General features: G+C 44.4%; 1 protein-coding gene across 3 annotated transcripts in view; it reads right to left on the reverse strand.

Moving 5' to 3' along the window:
• The window catches only part of LOC143368356 (neural cell adhesion molecule 1), a 165,332-nt gene that overhangs the window by 54,453 nt on the left and 91,839 nt on the right, over nucleotides 1-19,040 (reverse strand). For all 3 annotated transcript variants that reach the window (XM_076811000.1, XM_076810999.1, XM_076810998.1), the window contains exons 2-4: nucleotides 9,207-9,336; nucleotides 2,414-2,625; nucleotides 1,410-1,727 (exon numbers count right to left, since the gene is read on the reverse strand). In XM_076811000.1, the coding sequence (XP_076667115.1) occupies nucleotides 1,410-1,727; nucleotides 2,414-2,625; nucleotides 9,207-9,336 (660 nt within the window). The remainder of the gene's footprint in view (nucleotides 1-1,409; nucleotides 1,728-2,413; nucleotides 2,626-9,206; nucleotides 9,337-19,040) is intronic.

The following is a 19,040-nucleotide window of genomic DNA, read 5'->3' on the forward strand; positions in this document are numbered from 1 at the left end:
TATCCTCACAGAAATCTTCAATTTTAAATTGCGCTACGTAGAATGGAACAATTATCGCCGAATTACGGCAAGTAGGTCGCTGAAGTTCCCCGGATGCAGAGGAATACAGCAGCAACGAGATTAAGAGAACCGGCGTCGTTTCGAGACGCGACGGGAAAGGAAAAGCGAGAAGCAAAAAACAGAGGCAGGGTGACGTCTCCAGTGGCGAGGAGAGAATACGCTGAGAATAATGAAAATTAATGGAAATATTTTAGGGCAATTGGAAACGTACAAATTTCTCTCGTCTAAATAAATCAAGAGATATTTACCGGGTTAAGATTTCGGGCGTCGCTTTCGAGACCCGAGCAGGTAAAAAAAAATTAAAAGTTACTTAAATATCAGCAGCACGAGAAAAATAAGAATAAAAGGGAGAAGGAAAGTCATTTTTGTATCATGATATTCTCTCTTTCGAATTATGCAACTGAACAAATGGCACACGTGAGTGCATACCTACTTTTAGAATGCTTCGTTATGTGTACGATTTCTCCCACAAAATGTCACGCAGATAATGCCATAGGAATATGTTACAAAACCGTCGGTAATTCTTTCCTGTTCTTCGACCACTCCCACTGCACATTACCTTTCATCGTCTCACATTCCCTTCTTGGACACTTATTACCTACTACACTCATCTATTCAGAACACGTGCGTTCACGTGTATTGTGCTTTCAATAGCAAACAAAGAGTTGCGGTCACGATACCATTCACTGCTCAATAAACTGTAATATTTTATTTTCCAGTCTGATTTAATATATGAAAAATTCAAACCATTCCTCACAAGCAGACTTATAACTTTACTTCCATGCACTACTCATCATCTGTGTTTATGTAGATAGCAACTTTTACTGGCACCGATTAGAAGTTACCAGATATTTCTCCACTAGCTTTGAACGACAGCATATCTATTCTCTCATCAATAAACAATCATAACGCTTCGTGGACTTTTCGCGCTCTACTTTCTACGCTCTAATTTCACTTTCGGCAAAAATTTGTAGAACTCAGCCCTCATTACCATCTAATAGACAAAGATACGAGGATGTTTATAAAATAGAGTTTGCGTGCACAGAAAGACGTGCAGGGTTCTCTTCCGCACCTGTTCACGCGCAGCCCATAGCCCACAAGACCAATCATTCACATTGGACAAATAACATTCGCATCCATCTACTTAAATCTACACACCATTAATCCCGACTACTTCGCGCAGCTCCCCGAGGCGACAGTTTCATGGAAAGGTACCCACAATTCTACAGAGAGCAGCGTTACGACCGATGGCAGCCATTCCAAGGCGCAATACACACGGAAACACAGCACAGAGGAATGCCCGCGAAATACTTATGGCCGATAAGCCAGAGAAATCTCCGAGGACTTACGATTCACGTCGAGGATGACTAGCCGGGCCTGCGGTTGCACCAAGTTAGTGTTGCTGGCTTCACAGATCAGCCGGGCCTTGAGGTGTTGCCGTCCAACTTTGGGGTAGGACAAGTGGTTAACCGTCAGCCCTGACTCGGTGTTGTACTGATAGGACTCGTCTATCACGGTGTTCTCGAGGTACCACGTCAGCTTTGGGGGCGGCCTGCCACCTCGTGCCTCGCAAATCAGGTTCACGTCACTTCCCTCGTTGTACGGCTCCTCTATCCTCGAGATGTCCCTCGTCGTCCCGTCCAGGATCACCGGCTTCGACGGCGGCACTGTGCGAACATCGTGCACGATTGAATCAACGGGAACGCGGATTGATTATTCGCCTGCTGGACGAGAACTGGCTGATCTGCGCCCGCGAAACCGTGACGAGATGTGATTTACTTGGCGAAAGATTGATCAGGGCCAATTGAGTTCCGCTGGTGCGAGCGATTCGCCGTTCGGTGGATACACTTTTGTCAGTGGACGCGATCGCGCTCCAGCGGAGGGACAGATAAAGGGTGGGAACGGTGCGCCAGGTTTTTTTCTGGGCCTGGACAAAACAGGAATATCGGGGCGATCGATCGAACGGGGCATGTGATTATCTGAAGCCTTTGGTGCTGTAGGACCGGTACAGTGGTTGTGATGAAGGTTTCGCGTGGACAGTAATGTAGGGGGAGTTGGCTTGTACTAAATTTTCAAGCGGAATGAATTGATCCAGAAACGAGGTAACGAGGTGCTCTAGTTTTAATATACAGCCCTGTGTATGATTCTACAGAAGACACTCGAAGGGGCGAACCTTGTTGAGTCGAGGGGCTGCATTTACGGAAGATTACATCTCGTTTCGGCTGACTACTTGTACAGTTTTAATTGCAGTATCAGTGAGGCACAGGGACTGTCGAGGGAGCTTTTTCAGTTTCATCTATCTGCCAATACGGGGCATAATTTCTGCTAAATAAGTAACAGACTCGCTGCTCACCTATAACAGTCAGATTCATCTTCTGCTTTCTCGTCGGCGAATTCTTGAAGTCCACTCGACACCGATAGATCCCTTCGTCTTTGGTCTCCAGTTGAACGATGCTGAGGTGAGCGGGATTCGACGCCGTGGTAAAAAAAGCTCTTGGTCCCAATGCCATCGGCGACGACCAGAGGCGAGCATTGCTGAACTGTCGACGACCCCGGACATCGAAGCTGAAACCATCGGTTATACCATTCTTGTAGCAACGCCGAGCAACCGCGAAATCGTCTTAATATATAAAGCAGAAAGTGTTTGTGTGTTTGTCTGTCGCTTAAAAACTTTCGAACTGTAAACTCTGGGGTCACGAAATGTGTTCCAGCTCATTATGCCTAGCTAATCCAGATGAATATAAATATTTTCACAAAAGAATAAATAAATAAATGAAAAAATTGTTTTTTTTTTATAAAATCAGAATCTAAATTTCGGGCGAAGCCGAGTAGTAAAACTAGTATTACATAAAATTTTCTCATGCGAACGCGAACCATAGTCGACATACTTAATAACGATACAATTATCACATTGTATCACGTCGTGATACATTTAATTGATATTCAACATCCGCGAAGAATAATTTCTCTTAAACGTAAGAACGTGTTTTAGATTAAAAACTTTCAATTTAATCATCTGAAGATTAGTTATTCTGACTGAATAATGGCATGCAGTTGATTAAAATTTATATTTCCTTTTTGTTTGATTTATTTTATGTAATTTCTCATTGGTGAGGTTTATTGGAATAGAAAACTGCGTAAATTTGTGACATGACAAGTGCAGAGTCTATGCTAATTATTGACGTATAGATTGTAAACATGTAAACGTGTTTTATAGGTTGTTTAGTAGGATTGGACTTAACAGTACGAATTTAAATGTAATTACTGAGGAGACGGGGACTTATTTTTACTCGAAAAGTTCTGGAATATAATTTGCTGGAAAGCTCAGACTGTTCCACGATGGCGAAGGAGTTAGTGTCTCGGCGAATCCCCATTCACGACTTCTTCGCGAGTACGTTTCTGCTGGGGTACGAGTTAATACCAAAATCCTACGGGAGCGAGGGACGAGTTTTCATGAAACCAGCACTTGTAATCTCGAAGATCCGACAAACGAAGTTGACAACGCCCCTTCAGGACGTCTCGCGATGTAGCCTTTAGCTGGTGTCACGTGTAAATTTGGAAACGAGCTTACTGCAGCACGTTGCTCCCCGTACGTCTTCATCTTCTCAAGGATTTCTTCATTTAATTGTAATACGCGCATCGAAATCACTCTTAATGTTAGCGTTCGTGCCTTTGTTTTAAAACACGGAATCATTTTAACTTATTATGGTATTTTTCGGAACTCCCAGTATTTCTATCAGAAGACTATTCCGAAGATTAGAAGATTATTCCGCCCTCTTTGTGTAAAAGATTTCCATGAAATTCAAATAATACATAAAATGTACCTAGTCCACGTGAATCTATAGGTGGTTTAAGTCATCATTTCGCTAGTGGCAAATTTGTTGAAAAATTTGGAGAATAAAAGTTTGCAATTTTCTTTCAATTCCGGCGAAAACTTTGGCAGCCTATATTCTTTAAACAAAATCGAAAGCACCAAACCATGACTTAAACCCTCCCTAATTTCACGTGAACTGCATCATATCGCAATTTCATGAAAATCCCTGACATCGAATACAAAAACTAGTCGATTTTACGCTGAATGACACCAACAACACTTATACCTCATACAATTATCAACTGCTACCCACAAAACACAGTAATAGGACCGTAACTCAAAAGTAATATCATAGAGACCGTTTCTGCTTCCCTGTTCCACAACTCGGAAAGCTGTTCCAGCAGTGTTTCCTTCGTGTTAAGAAGCGCACCGTGCAGGATGACCGCAGGGGCCCAGGTACGCAGGAACCTCGCCGTTCAGCCGCGGCGCGATGGATCCGCGCGGGAACAAGCATAGCAGACCTATAATCCGACAGGATGGGAGCGCAGGAACGTATCAGAATCACCTGGGGAGCCATCCTCCGCGCGTGATTGCATATTAAGCATCCGGGAGTGAGCGGGGAAAGAGATGGCCGAGGCGTGCGGGAAGGAGGCCGTCGCCGTCGCAAGGTAGAAAGAGGATGAGTGCGAAATCAGACGGCGGGGCGCGGGAAGGGCACGAAAGAAGAGGGAAACACCGTAGGAGACTCGTGAGCATGGAAGCCGACGGTTCCTCACGAGCGACTAAAAGTTAAATTGCGTTCCACGACTGCACGGGAGTTCGGATTTCCGGCCGTGACTGAGTATTCCCAAAGCTATCCCACTCTGCCGTCTGCTTCCGCGGCATTGACGTTGAAATACGATTTAATTCTTCCACTTCGCACTTTCAGCAGACGAGGAAAGCGCTTCCGTGACGTGCCGCTGCTGCGCAGACGTCCGTGTGGCTGCTTGCCCCCGGGCCCTCGGCCACCGTCACACCGACGCAACCGTCTGCCCTCTACACCCGGCGCTAGGCTACCTTCCAACCTTCGGAAAATCACCGGCTTTCCGTCCACCAGAACGATCCCCGGGTGTAACGCGGCCGTTCCACCGGCTCCCCGCCAACGATAACCCTGCAAAGCGATTCCAGGGTATCGGTCTTCCAGCTCCTGGCTCCCGCTCGCCACCTGAATTCCGGGATCGATCGCGCCCGCCGCGCGCCTCGTCGATCACCCGGCTCATTCGCGGAGATTTTTGAAAGAAGAATCGGGGCCACGAACGCTCCTCAGCGGAGATGCATGGAAAACCAAAGCGGCTCGTGGCTCTCCATCGGTTTCTGTGGGGAATCACCGGGGCGAGTGGCAACTGCGCAGATTGCAGTTGAAAGTATTCTATATGCATTGGCGATACTGAGAATATTCTTGCAGATGTCATGGTTGCACGTATATCCTTCTGATCGCTCCTTTTGTTTCTCTTGCCGGCGTTGCATTTTGGTTCGATATAGTGGAGCGTTGGAGTGATTGTGCTATGGTCTAGCGAGCAGCAGCTGTGCGGCAGCTTGCGCGAAGATGTGAGCTGAATATGAGCTGTGTTGTCGAATCTTTGATTTAAAATAATCCACTAGGAAAGTTGACGAATTATACGATGCGTGGGAGTAGATTGGCTGGAATGGTAGAAGAGAATGGGTTTGCAAGTGGTTATCAATATGTGTGAAAAATAATCACTGGTTTTAATGAAGCAGTGGTTTAAGATTCTGATGATTCGAAGGATGAAATCATTCTGCTCAGAGGTGTTCTGAATCAAGAACTAAACGATCATCGTCTAAGCGGAGTTATTAAACGAAAGCTCATATATCAAATTCAACCACGCCACATAAATTTTATTCTCAGATAGTGTACGAAAGCTAGTAGATGCATCAACCAGCTTTGGTGCATAAGAAATAGCTCCCATTTCTAGACTTTCCAATAATCCATACACAAATGCTCTCATTCCACTGCCGCCAAACACTTTCCTCGTTCCAAGATCGCCGAGACATACTCGATCTGATCGAAATCGTGGATTCCTATCCTGATAGCCCACTGTTCTCTAAAATCAGAAGCCCTGGGACCAACAAATCCCCGTCGTATATATTTAAATCGCGCCCGCTGCTTTTCGTTCATCGATCCAGCCGCCATTGCATCACGCTTCTGCTTCCTCGGCCCCTGTTGCGTCGGATAAGAACCTATTAACCGCTCTAGAGAGAACGACGCTCGGCTGGCCCTTTGCGTAATGCATGCGATTTAAATAGGGAAGCCCGGCGAGCGGGATTCGACAGATTCAATTCTGCGGAACGATGTCCCTTAAGAGCAATCGAGGCAGCTATTCAGAGGTGACGCAAATATTACGGGAAATTTCATAAAAAGTCGAGGGCAGAGAAGCCGAGGGAGTAGAGAAGAAAAATAAAACGCGCAAGTGGAAGAGGAGGGGAACGGAGAAGCAGAAGGATCGCGCAAGAAAATGAAGGAGACGAGTCTGTAATCAAGAGAATTGAACGAGCAAGGACCTGTTAGAGCGAAACGTTCGAGTGGCTGAATAAATCGGCATAATGAGATTACAAATCAGATTAAATGGAAGTAAAGCGACATCGTGGGGCGGGGGAGAGCAGGGAGTGGTGGCTATAGAAACGTTAACTTCGCAGTCGACTTAGGTCATGAAAGAGATTCGGGACATAATGTCATAATTCGTTTAAGTTTTACGATGCACAGAGGTGGATCCACGTACAAAACATGGCTGCGCTTATCTTCAGCCGGTGTTTGCTCCAGGGCAAAGCTGCGCATCGTTTCGTTGGATCAGGAAAAAAGTTACCCCCGTTTATCAGGCATAACGGTGCTTAGTGACAGTAACGAACACTTTTGCTTCTTTTTTTTTACCAGAGGATATATTTTCATTGTGCCCCGTTAATTTCGAGGCTCTGAAACTTGCGCCTCGTTTACGCGGTAAATCTTAAGCAGCTTGTTCAGTCGAAGAAGAATTGCAAAATTGAAATTAGTATATTCGTCGACACTGGACTGAGGAATAGAACATAAAATTTTTACTAACGTTACTCTCGCAGAAGCTTAGTTATTTGGTTCGACAACAAAAGAATAACCTAGAATACTTTAATTTCACGCATCAAACTTCATTCCTTGTTTAAACGAATTTATGATTAACGACATAAAACTGATCCTTCTGCAGTTTGAATGTAGAGAAGGTATTGAAGAAGTTTCACCGAAGCTATTATTGGCATTTCATACAAATCAGTTGAAAAAGAATGTCCAATGTCTTTATTAGCGAGCACAAAAGCGTATGACACCTTAAGAAGATTAGAAATATGATTTATTTAATTGCACACCGTTCCAGAACTCCGTCATCAAGCTACGTACATTTCTCATACTCGCAGGCTGAATTATACACCCTTTTTGTCCCGCACCGTACCATCCCCTTATCGCCTCGTGTAAAGAACAGCCCCACACCGAATCGAGGCGAAGAAACAGAAAAAGCACCAAAGTATCCTGAACTTTATGAACACGTGATCTCGGTATTTTGTTTCCTCGACTGCACGGGGTCGCGCGCACGATAAGCGAGCCGCCCTGCCTCGTAATAAATATTTTACCGCTAGTCCCGGAAGTGGCTGGGCGAAACAAGGAAAGAAGGGGCTCGTTGAAGGGGGGGGACACGAGGTCTGACTGCCTTTAAATTTAAAGTTTCTCCTCTCGTGCGGCGAGGATTAAACTGACTTTACAACAGGAGGCGACCTATGACCGGGACCACCCCCCTAACCACTTGGCCCGCGGTGGAAGGGAATGCGAGGGTGGAGGGACGGTCTCGGGACGATGCATCGCCTACACCAGCACATATCTTACACCTTATTACATTTCTTAAATATGACCCGACGGGTACTAACGTCGACGACCTCCTCCAACGCCTCCTCGTGCAGACGCGAGTCGCGCTTCTTCCCGAATCGGCGTGCACAGGAGGGGGAGTTGCCGAGGGGGGTAGGGCGAGCACCATTCTATATGCAAAATTTCACGGGCCGCGGAAGCGAAACGGCTAGTCGGGAAGCAAATGAAGTTCACCGCGGAAAATAACGCGAGGAATTTCTGGGCGGCCCCCGCCCCCGCATCACACCCCCTCCCCCTCCCCCTCGAGTGCCGGCCCCCTTTTTATTTCTTCCAGGTAATTTATATTCCCGGATTATCGGGTTTCGCGACGCTGGAGGGAGAGAATTTTAGACGGTAACGCCCGCCTGGCACGATGTCTTTGTAATCGGGCTGGTTTTTTAAAGGTTTCTGATGAATTCGGGGGATGTAGAGGACCCGGGATTATACCCGGATACCGGGGGATGGCGGAGAATTTATTTTGCTCGTGTCAGCCTGTTCGGGCCGGGTTTAATGGGATTTTGAATTTGTTCCACTCGTTGGTGTGCCACGCTTCCCTTGCGATTCGATGTTTCGAATCACGAGGGTATTTTTTATTCACGGTGTAGCGTTAATATGCTTCGTGGTTTAATTAAGATGTGTGCTTTAAAGAGTGGGGTGAAGCCAGTGGGGATGGGTTGTAGCTCCCGTTATGTTGGAGGTAGAAATGAATAATGGAACAGAATTTTCATGTTCCGAGTTCTTTCTCAAGTGCAGAGTATGTACCTAGACAGCGCAGTTGTATATTCGTTTAAATGGAAGCATACGTTTTTTTTTTCAAATGTAGATCGACTCTTGTATGTCTGAGGTGTTTAACCCTCTACAACCCAGAGTGACTTTAAAGTAACATACCTAATTAGGTATGTCATCTGTGCTTTATGTTGCAGGTGCTTATTCAACTTCTTAAATATGGAACTTCTGAGCTCCAACATTTATGCATTGATCCAATAAAATTATTACGAGATGAAATTAAAATTTGCTTATCGACTAAAAATTGCTGTTATAGAGGGTTAACATTTCTTGAGAGGTTGTTTAACGGTTCAAAACGCAGGTGTACATATATTTAGGAATTTATAGAACCAAAATTATTGATGTATTGATGTGGGGTAGTTTCAAGACTATAGAAAGAAATTCGATTTTTTTTTTGGTCATAGCAGAAGCACACCTTAATAAGGTACTTGTTGAAAAGTGTCTTCAAACATTCCACCATCACGTGGCATCGACAAATTGAAGACCTGAGAAAATAGACCTTGTTACGTCATTCAGCGTCTCGTCTAATAGTTTTTGTTAAGTTTAACAAACCGGAAGCTCCCAGATCATCCCACTTGCTTGACTTACACTTTTCATTTTCTCGAAAGAAGTAGAATATCTCAAGTTTACCTGTAGATTGGCTCACCGCCGCCTTCTTTGTACCACAGCACCATGCTGACGTCGTCGTTGTCGGCGGAACGAATGTCGCAAGGAAGCTGCACTTTGTTGTGCACCACTCCATCGATGGCGAGGATTGGAACTGCAAAATAAAGATACATCGAACATTATTAACGGGATCAACTTTTCTGCTTCTATGCTTATTAAACGACAAAATTAATATTCAAGATGAATTTCTCTTCTGCCCTTGTGTTCTACCTGCCAAGACAATAAAAAGCCCAAAGGAAACCACACACCGAAAGTTTCCTCATCCTATGAGTGTATGAAATTGCGCAAAATTAATTTAACATTATGCACTGGTTGCGAGTGCCATATACGTAAATTCAGGTGGTACATAATATATGAAATCCTACACTAACAAGTCAGGAGTGACGTTATAGTAAGTATTTAAATACAGTTCAGTTTCTATTTCACTTTAAATTCATCTCCATAGTCAATTATCATTCTAACCACGTTTCGCCGATTGCTCTCGCCTCCACCGACGCTACCTAGCTGTCGTACCTTCTCACTTTTCAAATTTGACACAGTCCCTTCCACCGTATGAAAATCAAAGCTACTCCGTAACAAACGTCACCCTCGAAAGCCCTCGGTTGATCTCTTACGCCGATTCCGCAAACCGCCAACCGAGGAGCGCCTTAAACCCCAGCCGGTACGTACTCGCAGGCATAATTAACCGCATTCGTTCGGGGCAGAATCGTTTTACACGCCGAACAGGGGTCCCGTCACCGACACCAGGGCAAGGCGTTCTCCATGAGTCACCGCGACACCCTTCGGGATTAGGTCTTATTACACGAGAATTTAGCGGCGACGTATGCGCTGACGGTTAAGGTCGTGGCTTTCCAAAGGAGCTTAAGGTGCTCGCCGCCCAGTAGTCCTCCTGGCTGATGGCGTAGACGGTGGTTAACGGGGGTTTGATGCCCTCGCGGCACCGTCTATCCTATTAGATTTACATGTAGATGGAGTTATCACGTTTTAACGAGCTACCCGTCGACCCGCGCGCCGCAAACACCTCTTATCTTCCCTCGGTGACGTGTTTGCCGTCGTTGTCAGCCGAAATCAGCGATCGTTCCGGGAGCGCTCGAGGACCGATCGCTCCCAGGGATCTCATCGATCAATGACGTTGTTACTTGCTCGCCCTCCCCCTTCCGCCCGCGACCAATCGCAACAGACTCGTCTCACGGATTTCCATCTTCAGCCACAAAGCGCTGATACTTGTCTGCAACTTCGAAAGCCGCGCTCGCGGTTGGAAAATCGTCGGAGGGTGGATAGGCGGATCAGCGTCTGGAGATGAATCGTTGGAAAGTTCACGGGGATGTCTGGATGAATATCATCGCCCAGGAAGTTTCTACGGTACATTTTCCACGTCGCGAGATTTGTAAATTCCATTGTCGAATTGGACTCTGCTTGTATTTGGCGGGGACCAAGTGGAGGCGGGGAACACGGGTTCGAAGTTGGGCTGAGAGGAGGATCGATAACTTGGGAAGTTCCGGAAACGAGATTCTCTTGCGAGTGAAACGATTCTCTCGAGGATTTATTAATTTACGCCTTGCGGTCTAAATCTGCTTAGCTGTTTCTAATTATGCACTACATTGTTTTAGAAGTCACGCAAAGATTTGTCATTGGCAGGGCAGTGAAAGTCTTTCACAAAGTGTAGCCTGTAATTTTGGTTTATGATAGGGTAGACTGGGGGCGGTAGTAACACTTTGACGATGGAATACGATTACGCAGGAACTGTTACATTTACAACAAAAACTCTTATACGGAGATGTTACTTATTTGACAATCATTAGGTCAGAACAGTTTCGCTATGTGTTAAGTAATATCCAAGCTATTATTATTACTATTATTATTATTCGTCTTTATTACTTGAAACATACAGAGAAAAACAATACAAAGAGACTAGCGAAGTAAAGAGCGAGGCTGCAGTGGAATACTGTTAGAAGCCTAACCGTAACTAAATAACTAACATTAAACTAAAACTAAAACTAGGGAAGAAAAATAGAAACAGAGAGAATCTAAACATTATTTTGACGCATAGTGCAAAAATATATATCGTCGAGCTTTACATTTAAAATCAGGAAACGAATTTAGCCCTCGAATATCAGGTGGAAGGGAATTATAATAATGAGCTCATATAATATCTATCCTAGGTTTTGAGATATTTAACTTGTTACAATCGCCCCCCTGTTTCCATCGCCCCCGGTCTACCCTATTCCGAAATCTTCAGAAATTACCCCCATCCTATCGAACGTTCAAGTAATTCGCGACGGCTGAGATATTGCTTACCTAAAAACGTTTCAAGCTATATGTTTCCCTATCAACAATTTCAAATTTCTTCCATCAAAAAAGATCCCGTCCAACTCATCGATAATCACAAAGAATCTAAAACTTCGCCATAGAAATGCAGCATTATATTTGTCGCCTGGCGTCCACATATAACTACCTCGCGTACGACTTATCGCGGACTTCATTTCATTTCAGTTTTAGTGACAAGCGCGACGCTCGCCTGGCGCGGAACAATTTCATTTATCACGAGAAAAATGGCGGTTAAACTCCGCAACCGGGCGCACCATACATTTCCGGGAGATCGAGGGGAAGGGCGGAGGCCGGGCGCAGGGGGTTATGCCCGTAACCAGGCAGAAGATCGGGAGGGAAAACGCTGGAAAATGGAGGGCACCGAGGGTGAGTCGCTTCTTCTTTGTCGTCCCCGTCGTTACGCCGCTCGTGTCGTGCCGCACGAGAGTGTATTAGCGTGGAAACCGTCCTGGGGGTTCGAGCCAACCATCATCCTGTTATGCAGTTTATTGGACTTCAGCTGTGAAGCTTGCAACCCCGTGCTACGCGACCCTCGCGCTCATCTGCGCCAGCGCGACTCGCAATAAGATTCCAGTAATTGAAACCGACTGGATCGTTGCCCTCGAGAATCGAGTCGATCGAGTATCTGGTATCGGGGAACGTGTATAACTTCTTTCGAGCAACGCCGGATCGATCTTAATTACTTTTGCCCGACGAGCACGGCTGAACGCGAGTTTGTTGCTACAACCGAGCGAACGGTTCGCTGCTTCTTCCTTGATTCTGTCCCGTTCTTCTTGGTAGCATCGTGCTTCCTTTAACCGTGCGCAGTCCAGAAGCGATTCTTATTCTTAGTCGCCATTTAATTCGCTGCGGCAAATCGATGCGACGCGTGGGAGGCGGAAACACCGGTTGCTATAATTGTCTTCTGTCCTTACACTGTAGATATGCGAGTCTATTGTCTAAGGAACATTTTACGACAGTGGATGATATTTTTAAGCACTCTTCGAGTGATCGGTGGTAAGCTTTAATGCTCGATTGTGGTGAATGAATTATATGAAAATATATCTGACGAATAACGTAATTTCTTCATTTATTAATTAATCAGTTCGTCAAAAACAAAGTGGGAGGTAATTCCTGGCGCAAGTGAAGATAGAATGATTCTTCGCGTGAAAATCAATTTTAAAGATTGTACACGAGATGCGCGTGCGATTGACTATGACATGTTTAACGCTTGTCTGCGCATAACTTCCTCTTTCTACTTAAAAAAACGAAGGTAACAAGCCTCCATCCATTTCTTATCATATTCAGCATCGCAAAGAATATCGCTGCCAAGTATTGAAAACAAACTTCTGTTCGTAGAATTAAATCGACCACGCATCCCTTAGTAACGCAAACTTTCAAAACCCTGCGGAATTCGTAGAGACTTAATCGATACCCCTAAGCACCCAGGTAGAATAAAAAATCTGCTCTTTGAATGTTATTTATCTTAGCAAACCGCCAGTTCGATCGATCGATGCCACTGAGAAGAGGGAATGCATCTCGTCGTCATTAGCTAATAGAAGCGTCAATTACCAAAGCCCGATACGAAACTAATTCCAACTTACCGAGGGAAGTGGCTACTAGCTGTCTCGTTTCTCGGTTAAGCGGATGTGTAGCGTGCATCGTAATTTGTTCACGTTGCCGAAGAATTTCTGAGCCGCTCGCGTCGTTCCCGGTACGGATCGATGACGGGGCTGGTAAGGTTCATAAATAACCTTTCTACGTGGAAAACGAATCCATCAACGGCCAGGCTCCTTAACTAGCCAATTCGAGGCAACATCAAACGCAACACGGCTCCGTCGTTTTTTTTTTTCGCCCCTACGCTCCAGCGGGCTTGGCAGACCCCGTAAATAAGTAATCATCCCGTTTCCACGAATGCGCGCAATGGCGCCGAGCCCCGAAGACGATCGTCTTCGTGTCTTCGGCGCGCAGGATATCGCGTTTATTTTCGCTTTTATCGAACAAATCGTAAATTTAACCCTGGTCCTATTCCTCCGCGGCTTCCGTTCCGCTACTGCTTGCCATCAGCAAATGAAATACAACGTTACTCTCCTGGCCCGCCGTGCTCCTCCTCGCGCATCACGGAAGCTTCTCTTCTTTCGCGCTCGTGATCGCTGATGGAAGAAATTGCGGACACAATAGCTCCTTTTATTACCTGTTTGCTCTTTGCATTCTCCGCGCTTTTAAAAACGGATCAAATGGAATTCACAAAAGGATGATATTAATGGAGATTGTATTCTTCTGATCTGATTCATAGCAATTTGCCAGCTACTCTCTGTAATTTGCCTGCTTGCTGGCAACGGATATTTACAAAACACATGACATCTCATCTTGACAGATATCTTTAGCGAACTTCGTTTGCATTGATAAACAGAACATCCTTCTTAAATCTCGCCCCATCTTGCCACCCCCTGCTCTATTCCCAAAGCCCTTAAACCCAACCCAGATCCAGTTGATTGCTATTTCAAAACTAGGTCCCAACACATCTTATTCTAAGTCGCGGATCTGATCCACCAGAATTCCATCACAATGCATCACTGTAGAATCCTTACACTTAACAAAACAAACGTTTAATTAATTTTCTCGGAGATATCCAAGCTTATCTCCTACGTTCCAGGCAGTCATAAATAAGAGTGCACGCTTCAGCTCGTATAATAAAAGTGTGGGTCTCGCAACGGATTGATTGGGCATCGTAGTGTGCACCTTTCAGAAATACATCCGAGAAACTTTCAGGACGCAGGTCGTAAGTGGGTGGCAGCGAGAGGTATTGATTTTTGCTTTTGTCCCAGGTGCACTCCGGGACATCGGGAAGAGAAACTTCAATTTTGAGTGTCGCAGAGGGTAGCGATCTTCGCGGGTAGAACGGGAGTCGAGTGGCTTTCCGCGTGGGCTGCTGCTCCAGCAATGAGAATAGGAGTTCACTCGATATGGAATTCGCGTCACGAACGGCGGGCAATACTCTGTTGCTCATTGGCGCGGCGTAATTTAAAGCTCATCAATTATGAACCGTATTCCTTCGTTCGATCCCGGCGGAACCGGGAAAGTAAGACAAATTGTACCACGCAGTGGAGGTAATTAAGACCACCCCTCTCCACCGCCCTTTGTAATGGTGGATAAAAAAACGTCGCGGGATTCTTAAGTCTCGCGCTCACCGTCCCCGCGTGTAATCTAGATTTACGCAGCGATAGATCTTTTACCCGTGTTAATTATTTCCTCGAGTGGCCGTGCGGCATGCGGGACCATATTTACGGTAACGGCGGAACGGAGCGTAGCTATTAAGATAAACTTAACTGCCGACGTTCTGGTAGCGTTCGGTATCTTTTCGCGTGCTATTAATGCGACGATAAAGAGGCAGCTTTCGATTTTATGTGGTGGAGGGTGGAGATGGAGTTATTAGTTCAAGTATACAACTACTTAGGATGCAATAGCTGACCTGCATTTCCCTTGGATATTTCATGAATTTTTTTCTTATTGGTATTGAGTTATTATTATTACGGATAAAGTCCGGTGTAATTATACGTTTGATGTACATGGAAAGGTTTTGCGTTTTTATCGTAACTGAATGAAAACTTGCGATATTATGAATAAAACTATTTCGAGTGTAATGCAAAATGCAGGTATCTGAGAGAATTGCATTTATGATTTGAGAGAAAGATAAATACTGTCCCTTTCAATTGTCTGCTGGATACTTCCAGATCATATTTCAGTTTCAAACAGCTTCTGAATTTGGTAACTCGATTATATTGGAAGAATCGTAAGCAGTCAAAGTAACTTTCGCACAAATTAAATGGATGATTATATGCAAAACTTAGAGGACAAAGTTGTGTGTCGTCTGCGAAAAGCATGGGATTTTTAAAGTGGGCTAATTTTTAGATAAAACAAAAATTAGATAGATTAGACAAAAAGTTCCGTGACGCAACAATCTTACACAAATTATTCCCCTCGCTACGTTGGAGTATTTAACTAAATGGCAGGATCTCCTGGCTAGAGTCAATCGACAACTGAAACTAGATTGGTGGGCTGTTTATTAAGTACCTACTGCCAAAATATTAATGCTAATAAACCATAGTTTGTCGAGCGCGGTTACACATGTGAACGAAGCCAAATAAGCATCGACCAAACGTCGAAAATATCCGCTAGTGGTGAGTGTGGGTGGCCACATGACATGCGTCGATGAATATTATTGTAATATTCGCGGGCTACCGTGACACGAAAATATCGGTCGCATCTATAAGTGCCTAATGAACCGCGGATTTACATTGGGCTGCTTCGATTCTGCTGGCGGTGTGCTCGCTCGCCATTTGGATTAATCGAAGGGGACAGAATTGAAATCACATTGTTATAATGGATAATTTAGATTCTGTATGATCCTCGATGAGAATCGTGCTTGAACTAATTGCGACAATAATTGTCAATTGGTACCTACATTGCCCAATGAACTTCTTCAAATATCCGAGTAGACGGTATTTTATAATACGTATGTATATGGAGTCCACTACGATGAATGATGATTTCTAGTTTCTTCATGTGCAGCAGTATGTATAATAGAGTATTAATTTGCATCACGTGTGACATAGTCTCTTTCAATTGGGATATACAATTAATAGTATACCTAGATGCAATACGTTCTAAGTAACTCCAGAAACAAGGAATATCGGAAAATAATCTTGTCTTTCTTTCTAACTGTACTTCAATTTCATATTACCTAAAATTCATCTTAGATCCTCCTCTTTCTACTTTATAAAATATGTTAGGGTTTTTAGTTTCTTTTAATTCTGGTCCATGACCCTGTCACTCAAGCATCTGTGACTCAATTATAATTAAGCCACAAGTTTACATTAAGTTGATAGGCCTCAACTTTCTTATTCGTCTAAATCAAGTATCAATATTTATCTCTCTGCCTTTAAGCATCATATTGACTAAAAAACTACTTAACGCCCACCAATAGCTTGTACATCAATCCTTGAACACCTGATGGAATTCCGAGATGAAGATATATCAAGAGAAACATGACGTGTCAGAACGCCTACGTTCCTCCATTTACGAATGTACAACACATCTATCCATCATAGCACTAACTTACGTCCTCCGCCTATGTTACACCTACCAGACAAACAGATCGATAAGAACATTCAGTCTATTTAAAAAATTGATTATTAATACATCTGGAGTCATCTACTTAGTTTGATTCAAATTAACTATTTAATTATTTTAATTTTAATGCTTCACTGGCTGTACATTAATTCCTTAAGAATGGTATCGTCTCTTAAAATGTCAATCATTTCTTTTAGATGAACTTAAGATGAAGTAAACTATTAACACCACAACTTCTCCGGCTGTCATCGATAATAAAGACAGAGGATTCTACCACAGTTGATGAATCAATAGAGACATATAATAATCTTTCCAAAATAAAAGTTCTGAGACTGTCATTCCCATTTTCCCAAAATAAATCTGCCCTAGTATCCCATGCCCGATCCAGCCGGCGAATCGTCCAAAACCCTTTCGAGCGAATAGAAATGATAAAACGGATGACAAAAGGGGGCCGGAAGACCGCCTGCTCTCGCACGTTTCGAACGCGACGTCGTCCTTTGTGCGGCGGGGAACGAAGGAGACTATTAAAATAGCAGTATACCCCCTCGAAGAAAAATCCTCTGGCTGGCAAGGACGACTCCATGTTAAGTCTAGATATATTGTGGGCCGCAACGTTTGCAGGGTAGATTAATGGTTTCTACTGGTGCTCGGGAAACCTTTTTATGGAGGAAGGTGGCCTCCAGCTCGGGATAGAGTGCCGCGACGGGCACAGTTCGGGTTCCGCTCAGCCAGTAAAAGTTGTAATTACTGTAAATCGCGATGTAATTGCCGTAGTAATTACCGCGGAGCGAAGGAGGCAGCCCGGCTCGCGTAAATAAACCTGTGCTTGCGAGCTTACTCGTACCCCCCATCCCCTGTAAATTTCAATCGTGAATGTTTCATTTGTCATGGAACCGCTTGAATTGCCCCTACCCTACTCGTTCTCTCTGCATCATTGACTCCTTTGGCTGTTCGAAAAGGTGTTGGAAGAGCTTGGAGATACAGCACTGCTTGCCAAAGTAAATTGAAAGTTTCTAGTGAACGTATGTTTATGAATCAGATAGTCTGTATAGATTTATTGGAAATCTTGTGAATCCATATAGCAAAAATGCAATGTGACCTTCCGGATACTATTTTATAGAAGTCAAGGCGAATATTAATCTAAGCCTCGACGACTACGAAGGCTCTAAATTGCACGGGAATCACGGTGAGTTTGATGAGTAGTACGCCCGGTGACCATCCCCACAGTTTCTTGGAATCCCTCGGTCGAGAGTGAGAGAACCCGGGAACGAGCGCGACGGAACGAAAGAGTCGACGGCAACTTCGTGTCAACTGTCTCGTTCCCTCTTGCTCGCTCTTGGGTTTTCTCACTCGCGGCATCAGCCGCACTGAATAGTGCCCGCGTCGTACGCCGTCAGCCCCGTTCGTCGGGTTCAATACGAGTGTTTACCGCACCCAAGTTCCTACCTACTAATCAATTAGGTGTGCTTTCTAGTTAATATAGTAAGTTAAAGTTCTGCTGGTTACTTAAATTTTCCCCACCTTCGTCCTCTGATGTAGAAAAATAAATTTGTATCGTCACAGATCACAATCTCTTTGCGTATCGGTGAAAAATTTAGGAGATTAGTAAATAGGGGCAATGGAAAATTGGGAAATTAACTTTCCAGCCAACCATTGAGTCACGTATGATTTCACGAATAACCTGGACTAGACTCGCTTTAGGATTACACAAATATTGGATTTTTTTAAATCCACATATCCGCCACTCCCGTCACTCCGTGAATTTCTAACTGCTGCTGGCGCTTTGCGACTCAGAGTTCAAAGACACCCTATGCGCGACTAGTTGTCGCAGCTTTATGGATTCCCTTTGACGATCCCCATCCTGGAATGAGATTATGTATATCTCCGATTTACTTTACTAACTACGCAAAGCCGATTTGCAGCGAGCTGTTACTGCCAGGACGCGTGTTTTTCTCTCTACAATCGACTTCGAGGTACGTCTGCGTAATTACAGATGCTATCTCCGAGTTAGCCTGTACCTTCTGGTGTCTGTTAACCTCCATTGCAAATTCTTTCAAGATCTGAGCTTTGAGAGGCAGGTGTGTGGTGTTCCTGCTATATTTAGCTGTAGAGAAGCACACAGACAGTGGTTTCTTCTTGTAAATATCTCGAGGAGTCGTAAAATATTCTCTGCAGATACATTCCACTTGCTAATTACTGATTTCGCATCTTTTGGCAGTTTGGACTTCTCGTTTATTGTTCAATAAAATTGATGGACTATTACAGTGAGACGCTTAACAAGCGTCATTTCTCTGAAATTTTTATTACAAGTTCAATATAGATCAAATTTAATAATGGCAACAATATTTCTATTTCAAC

Source organism: Andrena cerasifolii, chromosome 4 (assembly GCF_050908995.1).
Source record: "Andrena cerasifolii isolate SP2316 chromosome 4, iyAndCera1_principal, whole genome shotgun sequence".
NCBI classification, from domain to species: Eukaryota; Metazoa; Arthropoda; class Insecta; order Hymenoptera; family Andrenidae; genus Andrena; species Andrena cerasifolii.